The sequence below is a fragment of the Lucilia sericata genome, unplaced genomic scaffold (genome assembly GCF_015586225.1).
Source record: "Lucilia sericata isolate MDLA Ls3-8-SP2 unplaced genomic scaffold, ASM1558622v1 Contig000306F_arrow, whole genome shotgun sequence".
NCBI lineage: Eukaryota > Metazoa > Arthropoda > Insecta > Diptera > Calliphoridae > Lucilia > Lucilia sericata.
Genome location: NW_023994330.1, coordinates 23,635 through 49,738, shown reverse-complemented (window position 1 = coordinate 49,738; position 26,104 = coordinate 23,635). Strand labels below are relative to the sequence as shown.

Genomic DNA, 26,104 nt, shown 5'->3' with positions numbered 1-26,104 from the left:
ACTCAAGAACTGCTCTACCTAATTGGACAAAACATTAATTGGGAGAAGTTTGTTAAATATGATTTATTTTAAAGCGTTTAACAGAATTAACAAAATAAGCAAAATAATTTCATAAATTACAACAAATAACACCCAAACAGATTCATAATCCCATATTAATCTCTATCACCTTTAGGGTTGTTTTAAAATATAATTAAAAAAATTCGTCATTGTATGATCATCATCGACATTAATTACTTCTTTCTTTGTGATGTTATCAACAGCTTGCATTATTTCACCTTGTATTGCTGTAGATCCTTGCATTCTTTCCTCTTCAATAGTTATCTCTCCCGCTGAGGGATCTGTTTTGATTCTTTTTGTTTGATAACGTGCATTATTTGCCGTACTAGGACAGTTTAAAGTATATGCTAAAGTTTCGGTTATTTTTTCAATCTCTTCCGTTTTGATGGCTAATACCGTGGGTACATCTTCATTATTATCGATTAGTTTATAAATTTGATAAACATGTAGTTTATGTTTTTCACGATAATGAAGTTTCAAATTTTGTAAACGTCTAAATTCTGATGTACATATTTTACACGGCCACTTCTGAAGATCCGAATGAAATTGGATATTATGGTCCTTGAGGAATTTGAGACGATCAAAATGTATGTTGCACATTTTACACACATATTGACGTGGCATTACTTCTTTTCCTCTTTTAGAATTTTTGAAATAACGACTTGGTCTTAGTAATCTCTTGTAATTATGATTTTTCGCTCTAAAGGTAGTTTCAATGGTCCCCTCGCAGGCCACATGCACTGTACGCAAATGGCGCAATAAACTACACTTTCTCATTTTTAACTTACAAATATTACAAGTGACCTTGGCGCCCGTATGCCTTTCCAAGTGTTCATTGAGATAGGCCAGATGAAGAAAAGCCTTACCGCACACTTCACAAACAAAGTCCAATTGTTTGCGGTGCCTTTTTAAATGCACCTTTAGAGCAGTATTATTAAAAAAGCTTTTTGAACATAGTTGACATGGGTATTTTTTCTCGCCGTGATAGATGCTATGAGATCTTAATTCACTATTGCTTTTAAATTCCTTGCTGCATATGTTACATTTAAAACTACCACTTTCGGTTATTTGAATTTGCTCGTGCAGTTGTAAATGTTTTTGATATAAATGATGACGACTGAAACGCTTATTGCACAATTCACAGGAAAATATTTCCACATAATGAGGCAGAAGTTTGTGCAGCTGGTATTCATCAGTCTGCCTAAAACGTTCATGGCACTGACGACACTTATGAGGCCATTTTATAGCTTCGTGTTGCTCCTGCATATGTTGCCTCAACTCCAAATTGGTTTTGTAGCATGAATCACAAAGATAACAGCGAGCGTTTGGGATTTCTTGAACAGTTGAAGGCAAAAAGTGGGCACATTTTTCAAAATAATGTTTAAATCTTTTTATGTTTTCGCAGGGCAACAAATAACGATAAAATGTCAAGACATGATTCACACTGCGTCTCATTTGTATAGCATCTAATTGCAGAGACCATTTGCCATTGATTATTTGACATAAATCTTCAATCGCTTTATTGTATTCTTTATTGAGTGGTTTATCATGAAATTGCCATAAAACTGGATAGTTTTTCATGCTATCAAGTAGAGAATCTATTATGCAAGGTGGTGTGTATTCGAAAACAAGCTAAAAATGAAATTTTAGTAGTTAAGTATTTAGGAATTTATTTTGATTTGCTTTAATTTACCACTTGGGGTTTTTGCTGAAGACTTTTTAATGAAAATGGTTTACCCACTTCTTTTTCGTCTGTTGGTGTTTGTATTTCCATAGTATTAACTCTTTTAAGACATCGACTTAAAGCAGTTTTAGTTGATTTTTGCTATAAAATAATTTTGATATAAAAACAATTGTTAATTTTTCATTTATTTTATTTCTTACCCTTTTTGTAAAGGTACTGCTGCTGTTATCCTTTAAATAAAATATACCCGAAGAAATCACCTTAATATCACCTTTTACTTTCTCATTATTAGAACATTGTGGTTCATCGATTGCACCCATAGACTCAATGGGTTTTCCGTTATTTTTTCTTTTTACTGTACGATTCTTGGCAGCATATGAAAATGAATTTCTTCTAGATAAAATGTTTTGTTGAACTCCATTAAGAGAATAAACAGGTCGTGTACCTTTAAAGGTAATTGCTAATTTCGGTTTTTTTACCACCTCTGCTTCTTTAATAGAGCAATTTGTCATTGGTGTAAGCTCTGAGCTTTTAGTTGCAATAAAATTATTTAAATTTTCTAAATTGTTCGCTACTGTCAAGTTCTGCTTTTCGTTATTATGAAAATTGGGATTTAAAAGAGTTTCATCTAAAAGTTTAATAAGCTTATCGGCCAGGTTAATATTAAATGATTTATCTATAGGTTCGGGCGAATTTGCAAATAAAGGCGTTGCAATTATGGGGACTGGTTCTAAAGGTGGTGTTTCTGTTACGAACATATCAGTTGATCTAATATAGGATTTTTCTTGTTGTGAAGTACCGCTTAGACCTGAAGTTTGTAGTGCTGAAACTTTATTATTAGCTTGAGAAGTTTGAGTTTTCGATTTCTTATTAGACGTGGTAAATATGGGCGTATAGTCATGTTCTTTTGAGAAATATTTAAAATTTTTAAATGCCTCCTCTTCTTCGTAATGATTCTCTTTCAAATGTTGAACAAATTTGGACCATTTTTCTAAAGGAAAATTTTCATTACAATAGAAACAATTAAGACGGAAATCGTCTACAAATTCTGAAACTTGCACCAAGCCACAGAGACGTGTATTAGTTTGCGTTGACATTGAGCAAGCTATCGTTTTTATAAAGGGTAATTTTAAGTTAGATTTATCCTTTAACTGTTGCTTAAAAACTCCAGTTTGTTTACGATATATTATATATTCCGGATCTCGTGGTGTGACGACAGTGACATTTTGCCTACAGATAAATATTTTTAGTATTTGTTACTACGATATTGTTTTATATTTAAATTATACAAACCTCCAATTTTTGGTTTTTCTTCTGAATGGAGGATTTGGATTATTGTATATAATTCTGAAATTAATATAAATAGCAAAAAAACCTATTTAAGAGAAGTAATTTCTTAATTTTTTTTGATGAAAGACTCTTTAATTCAGAAAATAGTTAAATTTTTCAAAAGTCCACCGTAGAACTCTTTGTTGCACAATTTCCTTACATTAAAAAACGCCACATAGTTAACACTTTTAATACTTACGGTACATCTGGAACAGCATCTCTTTTAATACCCTTTGGAGTGGCTTGGAATTGTGAAAAGTGTCGTTCACAAGCAAAGACATTCTTAGTATTTGGTTCCTCCATATCAAAATAGTCCAACCATAACTTTCTTCTGCAAAAATTAAAGCACTTTCAAAAGAAAAGAAAACTTTGTATTAAGCATATGAATTTTACCTTTCTTTGTCTTTTTCTGTGCAAGGAAATCTATAAAGAGAATTGCCTTGTGGACAACCAATTGCACAAATCTTTAACATTTTGTTTTTTTAATGATTTAATTTCAAAATTATTGTTTAATTTTATTCAGAAAGTACTTTTTTACTGATTTTTGCTTTTATTTATTTATTGATGTTATTCACCATAAAGTGATAACTTGAAAAAATTAATATTCTGACAGCTAAGGCGAATTTGTATTACGTCTTTGCAAAGTATATTAATAAAGTAGCGACATCTCTTGTTGTACAACAACATCTACAACAACCACATGTATTTTGTTTTTGGAATAATTTAAGATTGTGTCAAAATAAAATTTCCTGGAACAACAATGTGAACAAAACATAAATAAAAAATATTACTTTTAAGTTAAAAATATTAACTATTTAATTATATTATTATATATTATACATATTATTACACTTTTAAACTACTTTAAAACCACTTTTAATTCACTTTTTCTACTTTTCACAAATTTTAACAAATAGCAAAACACAATTTAAAAATGGCGACGTAAACAATGTTAAAAATTTTCAAAACAAACTTTGACAACTTGCTTCATTTATCTAGTTTAAAAAAATAGTCAGCTGTTCAAGTGATGCTACTTTATTAATATACTTTGCGTCTTTGTGAGGAGTTCGATAATGTCAGTTGTGAGAGATTATTTTTTATATATGCAATTTGACAAATTTTATTAACAAATATTATGTTTTTGTAGCCAGCGATACGAAGATAGAGTATCGGTATGAATACCACGTAATGATAATTAAAATAGATTTACTATATGGTTTGAAGTTAAAGCTTTTAAAATAAGCATTTTTAAACTGAAAAAGTTTTAAAATTTCGAACATATCTTTGAGATCATTTTAAATCTGTTGAAATTATCTCAAAGTTATGAGATTAAACATTTTATTCATGTCCAATTTTTAATTTTCCATTTAAAAAACAATTTACATATTTTTAAAACAATTATAATTTAATTATAATATGTATTTAACAGTATTCAATTACCTAGCTTATATGCTACAAATTTCTGCTTAATAACAATTCATTTGGTTTAATTTGATTATTAAACATTTTTTAATATATAATTTGTTTAACCATTATACTATAATGTAATTAAAAAATGCAAGTCATTAATTAGCTAATAAACAAACAAAATTTACTCTAAAACCCTATCCTTGAAGGCCTTTTCTTTGGTTATTTTAAAAGATTTGTAAGAAACTCATTCATATAATGATCATCGACATCAACGATTTTAATTTCATTTGTCTCTGTATTTACATCATCCGTTACTAACAATATTTGCTCTTGGTTTAAATCACTGTGCAGCGTTTCGTCCTTCTCATCAGTATACATTTCTTTGGCAGTCAAATCCTTTGTTTCTTCTATTGCTTGAGTCAATTTTTTTACATTACCAGAAGTATTTAAAGAATAAGATAAAGTTTCCATTAATTTTTCCAATTCATCCTCTCTAATGGCTAACACTGTTTCCAAATCTTCATCTTGATCCACTAATTTAAAAGCCTGATACACATGCAACTGATGTTTTACACGATAATGACGTTTTATCGATATTTTTTGACGAAATTCGGAATTGCATATTTTACACGTCCATTTGGGGGCATCGGCGTGAGTTTCTTTATTGTGTTCGAGCAGAAATTTATAGCGTTCGAAACGTATATTACAGATTTGGCAATAGTAGTTTTTCTCTTTATTATATTTTCGATGGTGGTTATAACGTTTATTGGGCCACTGCAATAAACTTCTATAATGATGATTCTTCGCCCTGTAGGTAGTTTCAATGGTCCCCTCACAGGCCACATGAACTGTACGGAGATGTCGCAAAAGACTAGATTTTCTTAATTTTAAATTGCAAATATTACAAGTGACTTTGTCACCCGTATGTTTAGTCATGTGTACTTTGAGGTTGTTGTAGTGTAAGAATTCCTTGCCACATATATCACACATTAATCTATAGTCTTTACTATGAGTTCTTATATGATGTCTTAGGGTGGCGCTTGTATAATATGACTTCAAACACAAATTACATTTATGTTTTCTCTCCCCGTGGAAGACCATATGATTCCGTAATAAACTATTCAGTTTAAATACTTTGCCACAGACTTCGCATTTATGTTTTTCCGTTATCGAACTTTCTTTAGTTTGGTGTGAGGCAACATGTTTATTATATTTATTCCGTTGAGTAAATCTCTTATTGCAGTTTTCACAACGAAATACTTCCTCATAGTGAGGCAGGCGTTTATGGAACTCATATTCATTGATATCCCTAAAACATTCCTTGCATTGTACACACTTGTAGGGCCATTGTAAATATTTGTATTCTTCCAACAGGTGCCTACTCAACTCGCTGATATTTTTAAAACATTTATAACAGTGAGAACAGCGAGCATAAGCAATATTCTGCACCGGTGATGGCAAAAATGAATTTAATTTATCATAGTAGTTAGTAAATTGATTAACATTTTCCACATTCTCACAGGGATAGACGGAGCAGTAAAATCTCAGTACTCGATTTATACTGCGTCGCATTCTTAAAGTATCTATATTTAGAGACCATTTTTCATTGATTCTACGACATAATTCTTCAATGGCTTCATAGTAATCTTCATTGAATTGCTGTTCATCAAATTCCCATAAAACGGGATAATTTTTCATATTTTCTAGCAGTGAATTGATTATATCACTAGGTGTGAATTCGAAAGAAAGCTGTAAAGATTATTATCTATAATAAAATATACTACTTAAAGTATTACCAGAAATAATTTACCTCAGTGCTCTCCTGTTGAAACCTTTTGTTAGTAGAAGGTTCTTCACATTCCTCTTCACATGTAAGATATTCATTTTCCTCGGGCATGATAGTTTCAATTGTATTGGATCTCTTAAGACAGCGACTTAAAGCTGTTTTTGTTGTTTGCTAAAAAGCAAAGGATAAATTATTATTTTTTGGCTCATTAATTTCCAAATTATTCTATTTTATAGCCCTCCTTTGGTATCTATGAGCTTTTTGAAAAGTTCAGTTTTATATTATTATTCAGTTCAGTTCTAATTCAATTCTAGTTTAGTTCTGTTCTAGTTCAGTTATAGGTCAGTGCTTGTTAAATTCTTCTTTAGTTTTAATTCATTTCTAGTTCAGTTCTAATACAACTCTTACCTGTTTGGTGTTCTTTAAATAAAGTACACCTGAAGAGATTACCTAAAAGTTCAAATATTAAAATATTAATTAGATTAGTTTTTACCAAAATATACATACATATGTATGTATATATCTATTTACTTTTATAAAATATGCCCTTAACTTACCTTTTGTTTACTTTTTCCCAAAAAAAATTTTATGTTCCTTTGTTTAATATTCCCTTTCTTAATTGTTTTGTTCTTTTCCGACGAAGGCACTTTTATCAAATCATTTAAATTTTCCGCATTCTCCTCCTCTGTTTCTAAACAAAAATTCGAACTTAAAATATCACATTCCAAAGATTTATTAGACGTTTCTAGTGATTCCACTAAATAAGGCAGTAACGAACTAGCTTCAATAACCAGAGTATCTTCTTTTTGAGTTTTTATTATATTATTATCAATATCTACTAAAGAAGGCGTTGGTGAAGCTAATGCTGTATAATCATGATCCTGTGTTACATATTTGCTGATTTCGAAAGCTTTTTCATATTCAAAGTGTTTCTTTTTTAAATGATTTACGAATTTTTTCCAGTATGATAACGGAAATGTTTTACAACAATAGAAACAATTAAAACGATATTCATCGGCAAATTCGGATGCTTGTACAGTGGCACAAAGACGAGTTTGTGTTTGTGTGGCTGCCACTTTTGTTTTCGGTTTGTTAAGGTAAATTTCCACCACAGGATTGTCTTGATATAATGCAGGTTCTTGTACATTGTTATTAATGTTATAGACGTTTTGTGTTAGAACTCCTTGTTGGTTTTTAAAAGTTATATCTTCTGGACTTTTAGTTAAAGTGAGATTTTTTCTAAAATTTTTAAAAAATTTTTTGTTCTAATAAAATAAATTCCTTTTTTTTTAACATAATTTTTATTGCAAACCTTGATTTGTTGGGTTTACTTGTTAATGGTGATTTTAAAGTATTATGTCTTACACTGAAACGTACAAAAGATACATATTAATAAGGGAAAGCAGATATCAAAAGATCCAAAAATTAAAATTTAAAAATGTTTCAAAACGTTTTGTTTTATACCCCCTGTTTGGAGTTCTTAATGGTTCTGTTCTATTTTAGTTTAAATTGAGATATAGTTCAGTTCTAGTTCAGTTTTAGATCAGTTCTAGCTCAGTTCTAGTTCAGTTCTAGTTCAGTTCCAATTCAGTTCTAGTTCAGTTCTAGTTCAGTTAGTTCAGTTCTAGTTCAGTTCTAGTTCAGTTCTAGTTCAGTTCTAGTTCAGTTCTAGTTCAGTTCAGTTCTAGTTCAGTTCTAGTTCAGTTCTAGTTCAGTTCTAGTTCAGTTCTAGTTCAGTTCTAGTTCAGTTCTAGTTCAGTTCTAGTTCAGTTCTAGTTCAGTTCTAGTTCAGTTCTAGTTCAGTTCTAGTTCAGTTCTAGTTCAGTTCTAGTTCAGTTCTAGTTCAGTTCTAGTTCAGTTCTAGTTCAGTTCTAGTTCAGTTCTAGTTCAGTTCTAGTTCAGTTCTAGTTCAGTTCTAGTTCAGTTCTAGTTCAGTTCTAGTTCAGTTCTAGTTCAGTTCTAGTTCAGTTCTAGTTCTGTTCTAGTTCAGTTCTATTTCAGTTCTAGTTCAGTTCTAGTTAATTTCTAGTTCAGTTCTAGTTCAGTTCTAGTTCAGTACTAGTTAAGTTATAGTTTAGTTGTAGTTTGGATTTAGTTCAGTTCTAGCTTTAAATCAGTTCGAGTTTAAATTATCTTTAATTCTAGTTCGTTCGTTGTAGAGAGCAACATAAATTTTAATAAAATTTTTAAATCTTCCCGAGTTAATAATTATTTAAGTACTTACGAGACATCGGGAACTGCAGTCAAAAGGATACCTTTCTCATTGGATTGTAAATTAGAAAAGTGTCTTTCACAAGCAAACAAATCCTCAAGATTAGGTTCTTCCATTTCAAAAAAATCTAGCCACAATTTTCTTCTGTAAAATGACAAAAATTAGAAATTCAGATTTGTAGAAAATCCAGTTTTCTGTTAATTTTCAATGTATTCGTTTTTTGAAGTCGATGTGGAGTTTTCCCCAGATATAAAAAACTTGCCTTTCTTCATCGTTTCTCCTAGTGGGAAATCTATAAAGGTCTTTATCGTTTGGGCAACCTAGGGCACAAGTGGTATATGTTAAACTGCAAAAGAAAGAATATTAGTCTATGAAAATAATGGTAAAGTAATAAATTTCTTAACACTTACGCCATTCCAGTTAATTTTGTCTGAATAGCAGGCACAGCACTAGGCAGTAAATAAGGTTTTTTCGATCCTATTACTATATCGGTTGACAAAAAGTGATTTTCACATATGCGGGCACTTGTTGATAAGTCTAGACGACAGGCCTCGTTCCATAATTTTCTTCTGCGTTCATCTTTTGGAATGCCAAAGAAGGCGCAACTTTTAAGTGGTTTCTTCTTTTTACACAAAGAACAAGTACGCATTTTGACACTTTGTTGTTTGGGAAAGTATTAAAATATGGTAATAAAAATATTATTTTTTAATTGTTTTTAATAAATTTTGCATAAAATTGTTTTTCTTTTAATATTCCAGCAACAATTGTAAATATTGTCTTCTTCTTTTTATTAAACGTAAATAGCGTTACCAGATTTCATATTATGATTTTGGCGATCTTTTCATAGACAAATTTGGATTACTTTTTGACATGTAATAAAAAAAATCACAATTTGTCAGATAATTTGTCTCATGGTCCATGAAAGAAGACAATTTAATTTGTGTAAAATCGATTTTCAGGAACCATAAGTTATTTAAATATATAAATAAATGTATAATAATCACATACGATATAGAATTAATTCCCCTATACGTTTTCCAAACAAGAAAAAATCAATTTTGATAAACTTTTTATTTTTACTAAATTTATTTGGATTTAACAAGAATATGTACAGTGCTAACAAGAAAGCCACAATTCCTCAATTAAAAAGGTTTCCAATAAATTACAATGTTTTCAACATGCAAATAAGAATGTTCATTTTTGAAAGGAGTACAGTGGAAACCCATCGATAAGAAATTTAACGAAAATATTAAATTAATTCAATACATTTAAAAAGAAAATGCTTAAAGTTATAACTTACAAAACAACAATTTTTTAACTTAAAAGAACAAAAAATAAATGTGTTATTTTAAAACTAGAAAACTTATTTTAAGAGATTTGTGAAAAAATCATGCATATAATGATCGTCATCGACTTTAATATCGTGTGAGGCGATGTTATCCTCATCAACAACCTGCATTATTTGATCTTGTATTGTATCGCTGTGGAGTCTCTCTTCCTCAATATAAATCTCCTCTGGTGAGGGATCTGTTTTGATTATTGTAGTTGTTTCTATTGTGCTTTGTTTTTGTGTTTCGGCTGCTGCTGTAGATGTACTATTTGCTCCAGTCAATCCAGTATTCAGTGAATACTGTAAAGTTTCGGTTAATCTATCCAACTCTTCGGGTTTTATCGCCAACACTGTATCTACATCTTCGCCCTTATCGACTAATTTGAAAACTTGATAAGCATGCAGCTGATGTTTTCTGCGATAATGACGACTGAGATTTAATTTACGATTAAATTCCGAAGTACATAATTTACACGGCCACTTTTGGCCATTGGCATGAAATTCCTTATTGTGTTCCACAATCTGTTTGTAGCCATCGAAATGTATGTCACAGATTTTACAACAGTAGTCTTTCTCCTTTTTATATTTGGTGCGGCGAGTATAGTGCTTACTGGGCCATTGTAGTAATTTCCTATAATGATGGTTTCTCGCTCTGTAGGTACTTTCAATGGTGCCCTCGCAGGCTACATGCACTGTACGTAGATGTCGCATTAGACTTGATTTTCTTAATTTCAAATTGCAAATATTACAAGTGATCTTAGCTCCAGTGTGTTTTTTCATATGCTCCCTGAGATTGGTGTGGTGAATAAAACCCTTGCCACATACCTCACATATTAAGCGATATTCTTTATTATGACTTCTTAAGTGATGTCTTAGAGTGGCATTCGTGAAAAAGGCTTTCGGACACAAATGGCACTTGTGTTTTTTCTCTCCGTGATAAACCAAATGATTCCGTAATTCACTACTAAGTTTATATTCTTTGCCGCAGATATTGCACACGTATTTACCGGGTTCGGAACTTTGTTTTATTTGGTGGATAGATACATGTTTGTTGAATTTATTGCGTTGAGTATAAGGCTTGCCGCATTGTTCACATCTGAATACTTCCAAATAGTGAGGCAGACTTTTGTGAAACTCAAATTCATTAATATCCCTAAAACATTCCTTGCATTGCACACACTTGTGGGGCCATTGAAGGTGCCTAAATTCCTCCAACAGATGAGCTCTTAGATCACTATCATTTTTGTAACATCGGTAACAGTGCGAACAACGGGAATAGGCTATTTCATGCACAGAGGCTGGCAAAAAAGCCGCCAATTGATCATAATAACAAGTAAATTGATCTATATTTTCCACATTTTCCAATGGATAAACCGACCAGTAATATCTAAGTACACGATTAACACTGCGACGCATTTTCAAATTATCGATATTCATAGACCATTTTTCGTTGATTACACGGCACAATTCTTCAACAGCTTCGTAGTAATCATCATTAAATGGTTCAGCATCAAACTCCCACAAGACAGGATAATTTTTCATACAGTCTAACATGGAATCGATTATGTCACGTGGCGTGTATTCGAAAGAAAGCTGTAAAAAAGGGGAAATCAATTAGTTGTCGTTTTCTAATAAACAAACAAACATTATTTTGTACCTCTGTTGTATATGGCTGAACATTTGCATCTTCTATAGGAGAAGCGTCATCTTCTAGTGGCTCTGGCGGCTCTAATGTATCAATTGTACTAGACCGCTTAAGACAACGACTTAAAGCAGTTTGCTGTAAGAAAAATTATGGTCATTTTAAAATTCTTCCGTTTTACAAAATGTAAATTTTATGTCTGTTTCCGTACTCGTCGATTTGACAGGTTTTAGTTAGAAATAGTTAGAACAACAACAAAGTACATTGACATTTTTCTACGGGAACGATTTATTGCAAAAACTTGCAATCCAGACGAGTATGGGAACAGTCATATTAATTCTTACCCGTTTTGTATTTGGTAAATAAATTACTCCCGAAGAGAGAATCTAAAAAGTGGAAAAATACGGCAGATTGAGTACAAAATTTATACGTGAAGGGCTTTATTCATAATGAAAACCAGTTGCAAGTAACAGCTCGTTTTCATCATGTATAAGACCGTGATAGTCTTGTTCATGACCGTGTAGCCTAGACAATAGTATCGACGGTTGTTTTTTTCTTATATTTAAATAAATATTTAGATGAAATTACCTTTTCCTTACTTTTCCCTGAATTTCCCGAAATACTTTTTCTCCTGGATTTTTTGATAGTTCTTTTTTTAAGCGGCATGTCTTTTTCATTTTTCGAGTGCTCTGGCAAAGTGAAAGTTTGTATATTCTGGTTGGACATATATGAATATTTTAGTTTATTTTCCTTTCCAAGTGCTGGTTGTGGTGGTATTGCAGGTTTTACAAAATTATCAAATTGTTCATTGTTGTTGCAATTAACCATCGTGTTCTTCTGCTGTACTGCTATAGTAGAATTGGAATTTTGACTTAAAACGGTTCCAAAGGGATTATAGGCTGATTTTAATAATCGTACTAGACATGGTAGTAAAGCGTTAGCCTCAATAACCAGAGGTTCTTGTGGTTGAGTTTGTACAACAGCATCAATTGGTGGAGAGGAAGGCGGCTCAATGATTGGAGTATAATCGTGGTCGTCTGAAACATATTTGGGTATATCAAATGCTGATTCAAAGTCAAAATGTTTTTTTTTCATATGACTTATGAACTTTTTATAGTACGCCAATGGATATGTTACAGGACAATAGAAACAATTAAGTCGATATTCTTCCGCGCACTCGGATACTTCTACTGAGCCGCAGAGCCGCGTATTAGTTTGTGTGGATATTGATCTATTCTCTGGCTTAACAATAGGTATTTGTACAAGAGGATTTCCTTCGAAAAGATCAGGCAGCTCATTGTTATTTATATTTAATAAGTTTTCTCCCAACACATCTTCTACAATTTCATTACTAAGAGGATCTGGCGGGTAGTAGTTTGGGGTAACTGCGGTGTTGATTTCCCTAAAATTAAATTTTTAATTATATTTTATTAAAATTTCTTAAAAGTTTTGTTAAAAAATTAGTTTCATAAGAGATTTTAGTTTACGATAAGGGCACCGCCTAATATTTAACCAAATGTGTTGGCCAACCTCAGTTCCAAATATGATTACTTACTTTCGATTTTTGACTTTAATCTTAGCTGCTGGTTCTTCAAAAGACTCAACAATTGGCATTGCATTTGGCAATAACAAAAGTTTACTACCCGCATTTATAATGTCCTGTTTCCGAAAGTGATCTATGCAAATGCGATTGCTGCTGGTCAAATTTCTACCGCATAGCTTACTCCAATCTCTACGTCTCTGTTCGTCTTTAGGAACCGAAAAAAATGTGCCTTTTCCGCGCTCCACTTTCTTTTTGCAAAGCACACAGCGCATTTTATTACCAAATTTATTGGATCCTTAAAATTTATTTTTATTTTGGTGGAGATTATAATTTTTTTGTCGATTCCAAAACAATAAGAAAATATTCAATGAAAATGCTGCTACAAAGCGAATTTATGAAAGGTGGTGTTACCACGCCACAAACACAGTATTTTAAGGCGAATTTATGTATAAATGCTGACGACAGAACTGCAACAAAAACTACAAGTAATTTGCTGTCAAAATTAGCCTGTTGTATTTGTTGCATTAAGTTTGACATTTTAATTTGAAGAAATCTGTTTTGCTTGACAGGGTGTACTAAATACAAGGTGACATCATTAGCCCAGCTGATCATTGTTTACAATTTTTTATACATAGACTCAGGTTTATAAAAATTTATTTATTCAGTAATATAAACGCCAATTTGGATACTAAAACGAATCCGAATTGTATCCCAATAATGGACAAAAAAATGTTAGTGCCTTTTACTTACTCAGGAATTGCAGGCTTAATTATAGTAGGCTTTGCACAGGCCAATAGCATAACCCGGCGACCCGAATTTATAATGTCCCCAGGCCGAAAATGATCTATACAAATGCGATTATTTCTACATAATGTTTTTTGGCATATTCTACTCCACTCTCCAGTCATTTCTTCATTATTGGGAACTTTAAAAAAGTTCCGTTTTCGGATTTAACCTTCTTTTGGCATATAACACAGCAGTGCATGTTTGGTGGGATTTTTGGTTACTCAATTCTATTAAATTTACAATAGAAAAGAATGATAATAAAATTGTTATCAACGAATTTATATAAGGTGGCGATACAATGCCACAAAACAACTGGTAATTTTTAGACGAATTCAAAATGAGGTGGCATTTAAAGCGAATCTATACAAGGTTAGCACAGCTGACTGTCAATATACATACAGATGTCAAAGGTTTTTTGTTAAAACATATTTTTATGTTTTAGACCACATTTACATTCACAAAACTGCTAAAATCTTAATTCTATGAAACTTATAAAAACTGAATTCCTTTTACTTTGTGAACTAAATTAACTTACAGTTCATCCATGTAATTGTTTTCAATATTGGGATTTTGCTCTTTATCATCAATGACATTGTTTTCTATATTTACTTCATGCTCCTCTTCGTCTGATAAATTCTCCAATTTAATACTCGTTAGCTTTTCGTCTGAGATGCATAAGGTAGGCAATGCATTGGGCATTAATATCATTTTTCTTTCATTTTTAATAATAGAATTTGGTGGAAAGTGGTCCATGCAAATCACTGCACTTGCCATGAAATTCATACGGCAAACTTTCATCCATATCTTTCGGCGTTCATCTTTTGGAACGGAAAAAAAATTTCGATTTCCATTTGTAGCTTTTTTCTTGCAAATGCAACAAGATCTCATTTTATTGTTAATTTGCTTATTTAATTTATTGAAGAAGTCGGTCGCACAGTTTAAATTTTTGTTTGTTTATAATGCAAATTGTATGTATGTATAGTAATCAAAAGTTAATTTCTATAAGGCATGGTATCTTAATTATAAGGTGGTGTTAACAGAGAAACTGATTGTTTTTTGCTAATACACTTTTGTTTTTTTTTTTACATCTATTTTGACAGTGTGCTGCACTTTCAAGTGTAGGCATACTGCCAAACTCCATATATAAAAAATAAAATTAATTAGCTTTTTTCGGAACTCGCCGACGACACTATCTTATAATTAATATATCTTGCTAGAAGGTTACCTCACAGGCACTGTTGCTAGATTTGACGTTTTATTGTCATTTTGGCAATTTTTGGTAAAAAAAAACACTCGAAATATTTTATTTTGTGGTCTAGGTTTATTTCTTCGGATTTGATACATCCTCCTCAACCTAACCTACTAATTTTTAAATCATCTTCATATATTCAAGACTTTCTAAAACACAACATTTCATGAAAGGATTTGTTTTTCTAAATTTTCCTGCCAATATTTTCTTCTAAATTCGCCCGGCCTAATTAAACTGTCAAAATTGTTTATGTTTACATGTGTTTATTTTAAACACATTTTGCATAATTTTTGTTTTCATTAAAGTGATCATTAAAGCAACATTTTTTACATTAATAATTTATCACTTACACTTCATGCAATTCATCGTCCAATATTTCTACTTCATGCTCTTCGTCGGAGGACTGTTCCTTGTTTTCGTCTGTTGGGCATAACGAAAGCATTGGGGAAGACATTTCACCGTTTGCTATTTCGTTTTTATTAAATGGCTTAACTGAAGGAACTATTTCGTTTCTATCAAATGACTTAACAGAAGGAACTGCATAATACGTTAACATAGTACATCGCGACGATTTAATAAATGAAGTTGAATCAAAGTGGTCCACGCAAATCCTTGCATTTGGCGATAATATCATATGACAAGCTTCGTCCCAAATCGCCTTTCTTTCATTTTTTGGAACACAGAAAAAACTTCCATTGCCTTTCTTAGATTTTTTCCCACAAAGGCAGCAAACTTTCATTTTATTTTATTTACTCTTTGGTGGGTTTGTTATATTTTAAATTATTTTGTAACTACAAAGAAGTTTTTGGCATACTGAAAACGTATGTATTTATTAAATTATGGTTAACCAATTATACTATTGTACAAGCGGTGATTTTTTGCCAATTTTCAAAATTTCTTTTTTCATGCCACAGAGATTTTGGAGATTCTTGGAACACCGGGACTTAAAAATACATTGATTCACTCTACGATAAACAAACAACGGGTAACAAAGCGAAGTCGATATAAATTATGAACGGCTAAATACAGAAACATATAGCGACGGCTAAAAGTCGAATATTGAAATAAGGCTCAACGGCGTGTTAAAGCCATCTTATGTTGTGTATTTGAGTGTTTCGGGTAGGATAGTTGGTAGTGTTCCTAGTCTGTTAGCCCGTTTTTGGGTAAGGAGCGCCTATCAGGACAGATATTGTCTTTATCTATTCTTTTTATAACCTACACAAGTGATTCGTTGTGATATCATTTGGCAAGAAAAACTGAGAACATATGTACATACTTTGTAATAATAATTGTTCCATTATGGTTTGGATTATTAAACAAACTTACATTTTATCCAAGTCATTGTTTAGTATTTCTACCTCTTGATCGCTGTCTGAATACTGTTCCTTGTATTTGTTTTTAATTTGCTGTACTTCTAATGTGGACAACGAAGGCACAGCATTTGGCATTAACATAATTTGTCGTTTTGTTTTAATAAGAGAAGTTGAAGGAAAGTGGTCCATACAAATTACTGCATTTGCTTTAAAATTTATATGACAAATTTTCTTCCACTTTTTCCGGCGTTCATCATCTTTTGGAATGGAGAAAAAACTTCCATTTCCTTTTGTTACTTTTTTCTTGCAAATACAACAACTTTTCATTTTAACATATTTGTTTAATCACAAAATGTAAAGAAATAATGAAAATAATCGTCTTGGTGGCTCTTGTCAATGGACTGTAATTTTCTTTTTTTTTGTAGAACGCTTTTGAAATCTTACTAGGCCAAATATCAAAACCATATGGTTATTGTTTACAAAAATTAACAAAGTACAGTGCGTCGTCACATTTTACGTCGTTACGATTTACACCCCAAAATTTTGTGTAAAAACTATTTAAAACTTATTTACAACATCGAAATCAATCTATTCGGGTGTAACTAAACTACAAAGTACCCTAGCACGCTGTAGGGATTCATTCTTCTTATCTCATGTGACATCAATCCAGTTGGATGTAACTAAAGTACTTTAGGGATTCATTCTTCTTATCTCATAATTTATAATAATTTGGCATAATTTAGGTAGGAAATCTAATACTTATGAATTTAGCTACAACAAACTTACCTTTCAATAAAAATATCGCTGTCACATGCCATAACCTCTTCCGGCTCCATGGAAACACTAGAAAATAAAACTTAAATGAATAATAATGCAATAATGACTATTCGGGATAAACACAATTTTACATTTGTTATTCTAAAAAGTGAATAACGCAAGTCTCTATAAAGTGAACTTGAAGTTTTTTTTGTCAAAAATTCATTTAAAATTAATCATTTTTTTTTTACATGTTGATTAATTGATTAACATATTTTGAATTTTGTGTACCTATAGTACACCCGAAATCACTTTGTTTTAAATTTGTTTTTAAAACAAGCTTTGGAAATGTCGAATTAAATTGTGTCAATACCTAAAATTGTAATTGTATTCCGCAAATAATAAACAACATATCATTTAACATAACCTGGAGACATAATTTATTTTTTAATTGACCCTTCATAAATATTGACCCCATGGTCTCAATGGCAGCATTTGATTTGAAGTTCTGCCTATTTCACTGAACTATCGGACTAGAGATTGAATTAATAAAATAATTTATTTATAAAATTATATTTACTCCGTTTGCGTACGTTTGACAACTTGTACGATTTGACTTTATTGCTGGGAAACTGTTGCTGGATTGCTGTGCATTGTTGTCCCATCTGAAGTATTGTTGCAAACGTATCTGCATGGAATAATAGATCAGTTGAGGAGCCATTGTCGAAAATGGTGGAATTACAAATAACTGTCTCCTACAGACACTTTGATTGTATATTTACTCCGATATTGTTATAAATTAATAAAAATTACATCTACATAGAGATTATGTAGAGTAACTAACAAAAAAAAATTATTTTTTTAAGTTATCAATAAATTCATATTATTGAATGTTCACTCTATCCGTACTTCATTGTACATATGTATGTACATATACATATGCTACAAATTGCAAGTTTAATTTAACTTTTTTTTGCAGAAAATCACATTCATAATTTTTTAATTGACACAATCTAAAATGGATATTGAGAACAACACAGAAGAAAATGAACTGGGATTTCAATTACCAAAACAATAATGATGGTACAGTGAAGTCGCGATAGAGTTACTAATGCAACCTGTTAACTTTATCCAAAAAGTTCACATTAAAGAGATCATAAAAAAGTTAAAAATATTTTTGTTGATTTTCATAAAACAAATATTAAAATTTAGAGTTTTCATTTGAAAATCTGGAAATAAAAATGTAAATTCAATTTGCATAGAAAATAGTACTTTTAATTAGAAAAAGAACATTTATTTACTTACCTTTGTGTCTCCTTTTTAAAAAGGTGAAGCGAAGGAACGGCATCATACACCAATTCGACTTTCGCGCCTACTTTAATGAACGACGATGGATGAAAATGGTCCATGCAAACTTTTGCACTTTTTCCAAAAATTTTCTGGCAAGCATCGCTCCACTTTTTCATTCTATGTTCATCTTTTGGAATTGAGAAAAAACTTCCATTTGATGAATTGTCTTTTTTTTTACAAACGCAGCACTTTCTCATTGTTTATAACGAGTTTTTTTTATTTTTAAAATGTTAAAGATAATCTTTAATTATTTTTTAGCACTATAAACACTTAAAAGTTTCTTTTCAGCTTTCCATTACTGTTTTTAACTTTTAGAAAAATAAAAAAAAAAAACAAATTAAAAATAACAACATAAACCAGGCATGGACAATTCAGTAATATTTCCATGACATTTTCGGTACTTTTTCTAACTTATAAACCATGATGTAATAAGTAAGGTGAGAGCGTTTCGGCAACAAACACAATATTTTTTTGTTGTCTAGAGTTGGGTTTTGTCAAAATGAAATTTCTAAAATTGAAAAATAATAAACATTGGAAAGAAATAGTTTTTGTGTATTTCTCAATATTACCTATAAAACCGTCGTTATATTTAGCTTGTATCTGCAGCAGGACAATGTTTTAATGCTTCTTCATCTGAGTTTTCTTATTTGAAAACTTTGCATGAACATTTTAATTCATAATTTTAATTTTTTTTTTGCTTTGAAAACACAAATATATTTTTTTTTTAGAATAAAAATAAATGAATTCATTTTGACACAACCCAAGCACTTTTTAAATAAACAAATAAAAATCAGCTGCCTTAACGATTTCACCTTATTTAGTGCATCCTGCTTATAAACTTTTGAAAAATAGTCCACATAGTAATCAATGTACCACTAGTTTATAGTCAATATATAGGCTAGGGGAATATTAGTTTAGTACTTTAAAACAAAAAAAACTGCTCATTTTGTTATTAGTACTATTTTAAAATTTCGATTTTCCATCCCTGACATTAGCAATGTTGAAAGTTGTCAAAATACACTTTGAGTAGTCAGCTGTAGTAACGCTACTTTATTAATATACTTTGACGTTGCATATGGCGCTAAATTACTTTATTTTTTATAAATTGTTTTCACCAAACTGTTTGACCAAAGATAAATAAAAAGAATAAAAATAATTTACAGCCATTTCATAGAACTGCAAGATAACATTGACTGGTCTAAAATCAGGTATGGAAACTATGAATAAAATTCGTATTTTTTTGGAAAAATTAAATAATTTTTTAAACGTATAAAAAATTAAAATTTTTTTTTAATATTAGAAAAAAATAATAAATTTTTTAAATAATTAATTTTAAAAATCAACAATTTATGAATATTTATTTTATAAATTCACATCCTTACATTTAGAATTTAAAAAAATACATTTCATTTTATATGTATGTTTTTAAGAGATTTTAAACCTAAACTAGGTATGTATTTGTTAGAGTTTATTCAAAATATTCCAGTTCTTCATCGATAACATCATCAATACACTCTTCTACCACAATACATTCTTCTACCAACTGCCCATCGACCAATTCTCCTTCGACCAAATCATCGACAATAGTTTGAAGATATTCTTGGTCATTATGTTCAGTATTTTGATGATCGTCTATTACATCTTCAGTGCATTCTATGTTATAAGCAATGGGTGCATTTATACCCTCAACTGCTACGTTGGGCGAATGTTCATATAACTGATCATTATTGTGTTCATTTAATTCTTCTTCGTAGTTATTATAACTTTCAATGGCATCGCCTTGTTCCTCGCTGTAATCATGTTCATTGTTATTGTGGGTGGTGTATTGTTCTTGCTCAGTATACACCATTTCCTCGTTATTGTAGTCATGATCTATGATGCCATCTACATAAACATTCTCCTCCTTCGCTTCTTCTCTGTCATCTACATAAACATTATCTTCCTTCTCTGCCTCTATGTTATCCACATAAACATTTTCTTCTTTTGCTGCCTCCATGTTATCTACGTAAATATTTTCATCCTTCTTACTCTCCTCCATGCCATCAACATATACATTTTCTTCTTCCTTTGTTCCACATTCCACATCGATTTTATTCACTTCTATTTCGGGTTCTGTGTTAATAATTGGTAAATTTTGTATCGCCTGTATGGCTTCTTCATCTACTTGAGTCTTTATCTTTTCCACCGGCTCCAGTTCTCTATCCTTTATTAACTCTTCCAAAAGTTCCTTCCAATTTTGACTGGCATTTAAAAGCTCAATTTCATCTTTGCTTAAAATATTGAAAACCGGTTTAGTGCGCTTGACCAAAGCATCGATTTCATCCCAGGGTACTTTATGTATGTCGGTGTAATGACGTCGAGCTGAGTTGGAGTTGGATAAGAGAAATTTATTGGGCAAACATAAAAGACAAACCACAGAAGTTTCTTTAATGGGGTGCTCAAGTTTGTTGTGTAAAACCTTTTCTTTGCGTGAATTAAAGATGATGCGACATTTGCAGCAGGCGAAAAATTTCTCACCCGGCTGCAGTTTCTTGCGCATTTCGCGACGCCAGTCAAATTCTTGTCTAGCCTCCACCGAAAAGGGTGTTTTAGTATCCGTACGTGCTCGGCTTTTCTTAGCTACTTCTTCTACTGTACCCGGTTCGACAATATGCCGCTTTTTCTGATGCTGCACTATGCGATAATTGGTGAGGGCGGTAAAACTACATACCACACATTTGAGTCTTTGATTTAAATGCTTGTCTCTTTTGTGGCAATTCAAAGAACCAATCTGTCTATAGGAAGCACCACATATCTCACAAATCAATTTAAATCTAAATATTTTTTTGGGCCATTTTTTGGGTATCACGGTTTCCACACGCCCCTCGCCTTCAGCTTCAGTTTTATCGGATTTGTTCATTATAGTATATTTACGCTTTCTAAGATGATTACATTTTTCGGCCCAATGCTTGAAGAAGAATTTTTGTGAGCAAACAGAACATTCAAATTGTGGAGGGAAGTGATGAATTCTATGACGTCTTAAGTCACATTTACGTTTGTAAACTTTTTTGCATACATCACATTCATACCTGCCCAAATAAGTCTTGGTACGTCTTGTGGTAGGGTCTTTGAGTTTATTGGTTTTTTTCTTTGACGGTTTTGTTTCATCGAATGGCTCCAGCACCTCTTCATCGCTACTTTCGTCCTCGTATAAAATATCGGCATCAAATTCTATAAGACTGTCGGTATTATTTTCTAAATTTGTTGCAGTTTCTGTGTCGGGTGGTGGATCATTAATAGGTAGGGTAGTAGATTTGACTGCAGTTGTTGTTGCTGCAGCTGGTTCCTTGTTAACTGCTGTTGTGTTGTTTGTTGGTGTTAAAAGTGATCTAGAACTATTCAGATCTTCTTTCTCTTTATCCAAATGAAATGCATTTGTTTTGGGAGCCTCCTCTGCCGTCTTATTTACCATACATTTATTAATATTTGTATCGGACTTGTGTGAACTTAGCAAAAGGTTATTAGTATAATGAACATCAGAGGTTAGGAATTGATTTAGAATTTTAAAATACAATGGAAATTTGTGTTTAAATGGTTCCGTATTATTGCAATTTTTATTGTGCTCGTGAATCTTTTTCAGCATGCGACAATACCAATCCTTAACGCGCTGTATACTAAGACGCATTTCAATATCTTTTATATTTAACTCGAAACGACTGTTAAGATGAAAACATAATTTTTTAATACTTTCATCGTAATTTGCTGAATTAGTTTTCACTTGCGGACGCCATAATTCTGGGAAAGATTTTAGTTTCAAAAGAAATTCTATAACCACCATGGGATTAGTTAAACCAAATAAAATCTAAAATAAAGAAAAATTATGTGAATTTTTGCTGATTTGTGTTGAAAATCTAAACTTACACCACCACCATTGGTGGGTTTGGGCATCGCATCTTCATTTTCATCATTCGAAGGCATGTCATTATCATTTGCCATCAACCTTTTGTTTACAATCATGCCTTTCGACACATTTAGATTGGGTATCTTGAAAAAATAGTTGACATATGTAAAAGTTAAAGAAAATCAATTATTTTTCAATTTTTATCTCACCTTGTTGGCTGGTTTTACAATTTTCTTCACCACAAAGTATCTAGGTTTAGTACTCTCTACACCGGTTGATTTTTCAATAGTGGGTTTAGGTATATATTTAATAACTCTTTGTATATTGAAATTAGAAGGCACTTTTATAAAGGGCTCATCTAAGGAAGTATCAGTGGTCTTAAATTAAAGATAACAATAGTAATTCACAATTCTTGTAATTTCGGAAATAATTTATAATAAATTTACCTTAGGGGTTACAGTAGTTGCTTTGTTAATAAAGGGCTTTACTAAAGAAATTGTTTTTTCCGGGACGTTTGGTTTGCTGGTCTGAAATTTTAGATTTTATTAATTTAGTTTTAAGTAGAAATATAATTCCAATTTATTTACATTTGCCGTTTCAGTTGAGCAAGGTTTTTGGACCTTTTTAATAGTTATATGTGGCGGTATCAGTTTAGCTACTTTATCGATTAGGGACATATCATTATTCTAAAAGAAAAAAGATACATTGAAAGTAAATTGTGGCGGAATTTATGTTTTGAATATTAGACTTTTGTTTATATAACTTATGATATAATGTATCTGTCTAATCTATCTATTCTATCTATCTATCTATCTATCTATCTATCTATCTATCTATCTATCTATCTATCGATTCTATCTATCTATCTATATCGATTATTACCTATCTATCTATCTATCTATAAGTTATCTTCTTAGCTATCTATCTATCTATTATATCTATCTATGATCTATCTATCTACTATCCTATCATATATCTATCTATATCTATCTATCTAGTTATCTAATTCTATCGATTATCTATCTATTCTATTATCTATCTATATATCTATCTATCTATTATATCTATCTATCGATATATCTATCTATCTATCTATATATCTTACTATCTATCTATCTATCTATCTATCTATCTATCTATCATTATCTATCTAATCTATCTTAATATCTACTACTTCTTTCAAACTCACCAAATTTAAATTATTACTTACAGATTTTTTAACTTTCTGTTTATTTTTCACCACATGCTCTCTAATATCTTCATCAACCAATTGTAGAACATCATCGTCGCTATCATCGCTATTTAAACTAATAATATCATCGCTAAGATCCACTGAAGTATTTCCTCTAGATGAACAATTTGATTGTTGTGATTGGTTTAGTTGTTGTGAGGATTTCTTAGCTGGACTCTTATTTACATGAGTTATTGAATTTTTAGCTGGGCCCGAGGTTATTCTATTAAGTTCTCGCTCACGTTGAGCCACAAGTCTAGGTTCGAGTGGCAATTTTTTATAAACACATTCTTTAGGAGGTGATTCTACTGGTTTTGCTATTAACCTGTCCTTGTTGCTTAAAGTTTTTGCCTTTAGATTTATAGTTTGAGTATCGGAATTTGTGGTAAGATTTGCATTTTCCGTTTCTTCTTCTTCTTCGGTTTCATTTTCATTTGCCTGCTCCTCTACATGGTGTACAACTTTAATATGTTCCTTAAACTCCATCCATTTGTGCAAAGGAAAGATCTCATAACAGTAAAAACAATTTAAATTAAATTCATCCGAGTCTACTAAGCCGCAAATGGTGCCATTGCAAGTGAACCTTAAATATTAAATAAAATAAGGAATATCTAAACGAGTGTTTTAACTGTGTGTATGTTTTCATTACTTACTTTGTTTGTACCGATTTAGTGTGATATATTATACGCTTTATAACTTCTGGCACATTGCTGCTACGCTGTTCAGTGTCCGACATTTCCAGATCTTCAGATTCGGATTGCAGACAGGTTTCCATATCACTTTCATAATAATTTCCCGTATCTTTTCGTTGCCTTTTTCGTAAATTTTTGGTTTTATTTTGCTCAGGATCATTTTTTAATGCTGGCTTTGTAATGGAATCATTTGCTTTTGGCGTTATAAAGGAAGTTTGTGTTAAAGTGGAAGTGGGTATTATTGGTGGTTGGTTTGGTACTGACATTGGTAGACGACGGGGAGCAGACATAATGAGTGTGGGAAAAGCGTTATTTGTCTGTGTATTTTGTATTTGTGATAAGTTTGTTAATGTTGAAGTATCAGGAACTTGGATAGTAATATTATGTTGTGGTGTAGTTAGCAATCTGGAATCTGGATAAGCTTGATATAAAGTTTGTAATGATGGCACGACTGCTGGATTATATATTAAAGAATTTGCAGGATGTGTAAACTGTGACGATCTAGTTTGCGAGTTTGTTGGTAAATCATATTTCGTTATGACAACATCTGGACAATTAGGTAATGTGGCCACAAATCTTTTTATTTTTTCCTCTTTGTTTATTGGTCTAGTGGCTGCTATCTTTGCATGTAAACTAGTATTAGGTCTATTGGATGAAATATTTGTTATTAAAGGTGCCTGGGGTTTAATGAATTGACACTCTTTTCTTGTTTTTCTTAGACCAGAGGTTCTTGCTGAAGAGCTGCTGATAGTGGAACAGTTTTTTTGTGTTGATGACTTTGCAACAGTATTGCTTCTTTCATTTTTTAGAGCAATACTTCTAACAGATCTTCTTGTGGTTGTTTTTGATTTTTGCGAAAGTTCTACAGATTTTTTATCGTTAGTTACCACCTTTTGCTTATTTATATTGAAATGTCTTCGCGAAGTATTTAAAAAAGTACTCTTGCGTCTTTTTCGTACATTAAGAACTTCATTTAAAGGTTTATTAACATGTAAAGACAAATATAAACCTGGCACAGTTTTGGCTCCCTTTCGTTTGGATATTCTTGCAGCCTTTTTGGCAGAGGAACTAAAATGTAAACAAAAATATAATATTTTTAATGATACACAAAAGTTGAACAAACCTGTTGGTTTTTGCTTTACTGCTATTATTTTTATTTAGTTTATAAGTTTCTAAAACATGGGAGGGTAATTTTTTAATCATAACACGAACTTTCTTAAGTTTGCAAAGCAATGGTGGTGTGGGAGTACCGCCGCCATTGCTATCGACCTCACTGGCTGATAAAGTGCCATCACTTTCAATATCTTCTATATCGAAAACTGTCGCTTGGGTTTTTCTCTCCTCTGCCTTAAAATCGAGAATATATTCCTCCGGGCTTAGCATTTCAAATGCTAAAATATTTAATTCTTTATTAACAAAATTAACAATTTAAATTTGTAAACAAAAATAGACAATTTTATACATATATAAATAATACATGTTATTACTTTAAAGTGAATGTTAGAATGTAAATAGAAGCAGCTAAACAAAAAATTGACAGAGCTGTGGCGAAAATGTTCAGCTTTTAATAAAAACACAAACACTATTTATGTTTTTTAGCAAATTATTATGCCATTAAACATTTTAATCATTAAATTGTTTATTTTACTATGCACTAATAATATATTTAATAATATATTTAAACACACTGCTACGTAAAACTCACGACGCTCTATAAGAAAAAATGTGACACAACTAAAATGTCAAAACATAACAGGGTGTTCAATAATTAATATTTGTTGTTTTTTTGGTTATGGAATTGAAAGTAGGGAACAAATGAAAATAAGAAACGACAACCTGCAACAAATAATA

The 26,104-nt window shown here is 31.3% G+C and overlaps 3 protein-coding genes across 4 annotated transcripts; all 3 read right to left on the bottom strand.

The window, feature by feature from the left end:
- Positions 1-44: 44 nt before the first annotated feature.
- On the bottom strand, positions 45-3,696 carry LOC119603428. Its single transcript, XM_037955459.1, has 6 exons — positions 3,467-3,696; positions 3,273-3,404; positions 3,038-3,091; positions 1,945-2,974; positions 1,754-1,885; positions 45-1,692 (listed from the first exon to the last, which is right to left on the bottom strand). The coding sequence occupies exons 1-6, from the start codon at positions 3,544-3,546 to the stop codon at positions 172-174; spliced, it is 2,949 nt and encodes a 982-aa protein (XP_037811387.1). The 5' UTR covers positions 3,547-3,696; the 3' UTR covers positions 45-171.
- A 763-nt stretch (positions 3,697-4,459) lies between these two features.
- On the bottom strand, positions 4,460-9,281 carry LOC119603426 (PR domain zinc finger protein 5-like). 2 transcript variants are annotated; one of them, XM_037955457.1, is made up of 8 exons: positions 8,892-9,281; positions 8,744-8,827; positions 8,494-8,625; positions 7,582-7,635; positions 6,827-7,508; positions 6,678-6,719; positions 6,294-6,440; positions 4,460-6,232 (listed from the first exon to the last, which is right to left on the bottom strand). In XM_037955457.1, exons 1-8 carry the CDS (start codon positions 9,128-9,130, stop codon positions 4,703-4,705), a joined length of 2,910 nt encoding a protein of 969 aa, XP_037811385.1. In that variant the 5' UTR covers positions 9,131-9,281; the 3' UTR covers positions 4,460-4,702. The 2 variants fall into 2 exon arrangements, with proteins under 2 accessions (XP_037811385.1, XP_037811386.1); XM_037955458.1 differs by lacking the exon at positions 6,678-6,719.
- A 262-nt stretch (positions 9,282-9,543) lies between these two features.
- Positions 9,544-25,975, bottom strand: LOC119603421. Its single transcript, XM_037955448.1, has 14 exons — positions 25,377-25,975; positions 24,215-25,321; positions 23,541-24,144; positions 22,918-23,016; positions 22,777-22,857; positions 22,540-22,707; positions 22,351-22,473; positions 19,921-22,291; positions 15,382-15,451; positions 14,318-14,734; positions 12,042-12,855; positions 11,798-11,839; positions 11,469-11,591; positions 9,544-11,404 (listed from the first exon to the last, which is right to left on the bottom strand). The coding sequence occupies exons 1-14, from the start codon at positions 25,634-25,636 to the stop codon at positions 9,845-9,847; spliced, it is 7,839 nt and encodes a 2,612-aa protein (XP_037811376.1). The 5' UTR covers positions 25,637-25,975; the 3' UTR covers positions 9,544-9,844.
- Positions 25,976-26,104: the final 129 nt, after the last annotated feature.

Coding starts and splice junctions, on each gene's coding strand:
- LOC119603428 (XM_037955459.1), bottom strand. CDS start 3,546: ATGTTAAAGATTTGTGCAATTGGTTGTCCACAAGGCAATTCTCTTTAT. Junction 3,092..3,272: donor GATGCTGTTCCAGATGTACC/GTAAGTATTAAA, acceptor TATTAATTTCAG/AATTATATACAATAATCCAA. Junction 1,886..1,944: donor GCAGTACCTTTACAAAAAGG/GTAAGAAATAAA, acceptor ATTATTTTATAG/CAAAAATCAACTAAAACTGC.
- LOC119603426 (XM_037955457.1), bottom strand. CDS start 9,130: ATGCGTACTTGTTCTTTGTGTAAAAAGAAGAAACCACTTAAAAGTTGC. Junction 7,636..8,493: donor ACTGCAGTTCCCGATGTCTC/GTAAGTACTTAA, acceptor TGTACGTTTCAG/TGTAAGACATAATACTTTAA. Junction 6,720..6,826: donor TGGGAAAAAGTAAACAAAAG/GTAAGTTAAGGG, acceptor TTGAACTTTTAG/GTAATCTCTTCAGGTGTACT.
- LOC119603421 (XM_037955448.1), bottom strand. CDS start 25,636: ATGCTAAGCCCGGAGGAATATATTCTCGATTTTAAGGCAGAGGAGAGA. Junction 23,017..23,540: donor AACAGAAAGTTAAAAAATCT/GTAAGTAATAAT, acceptor TTTTTCTTTTAG/AATAATGATATGTCCCTAAT. Junction 22,858..22,917: donor GCTCAACTGAAACGGCAAAT/GTAAATAAATTG, acceptor CTAAAATTTCAG/ACCAGCAAACCAAACGTCCC.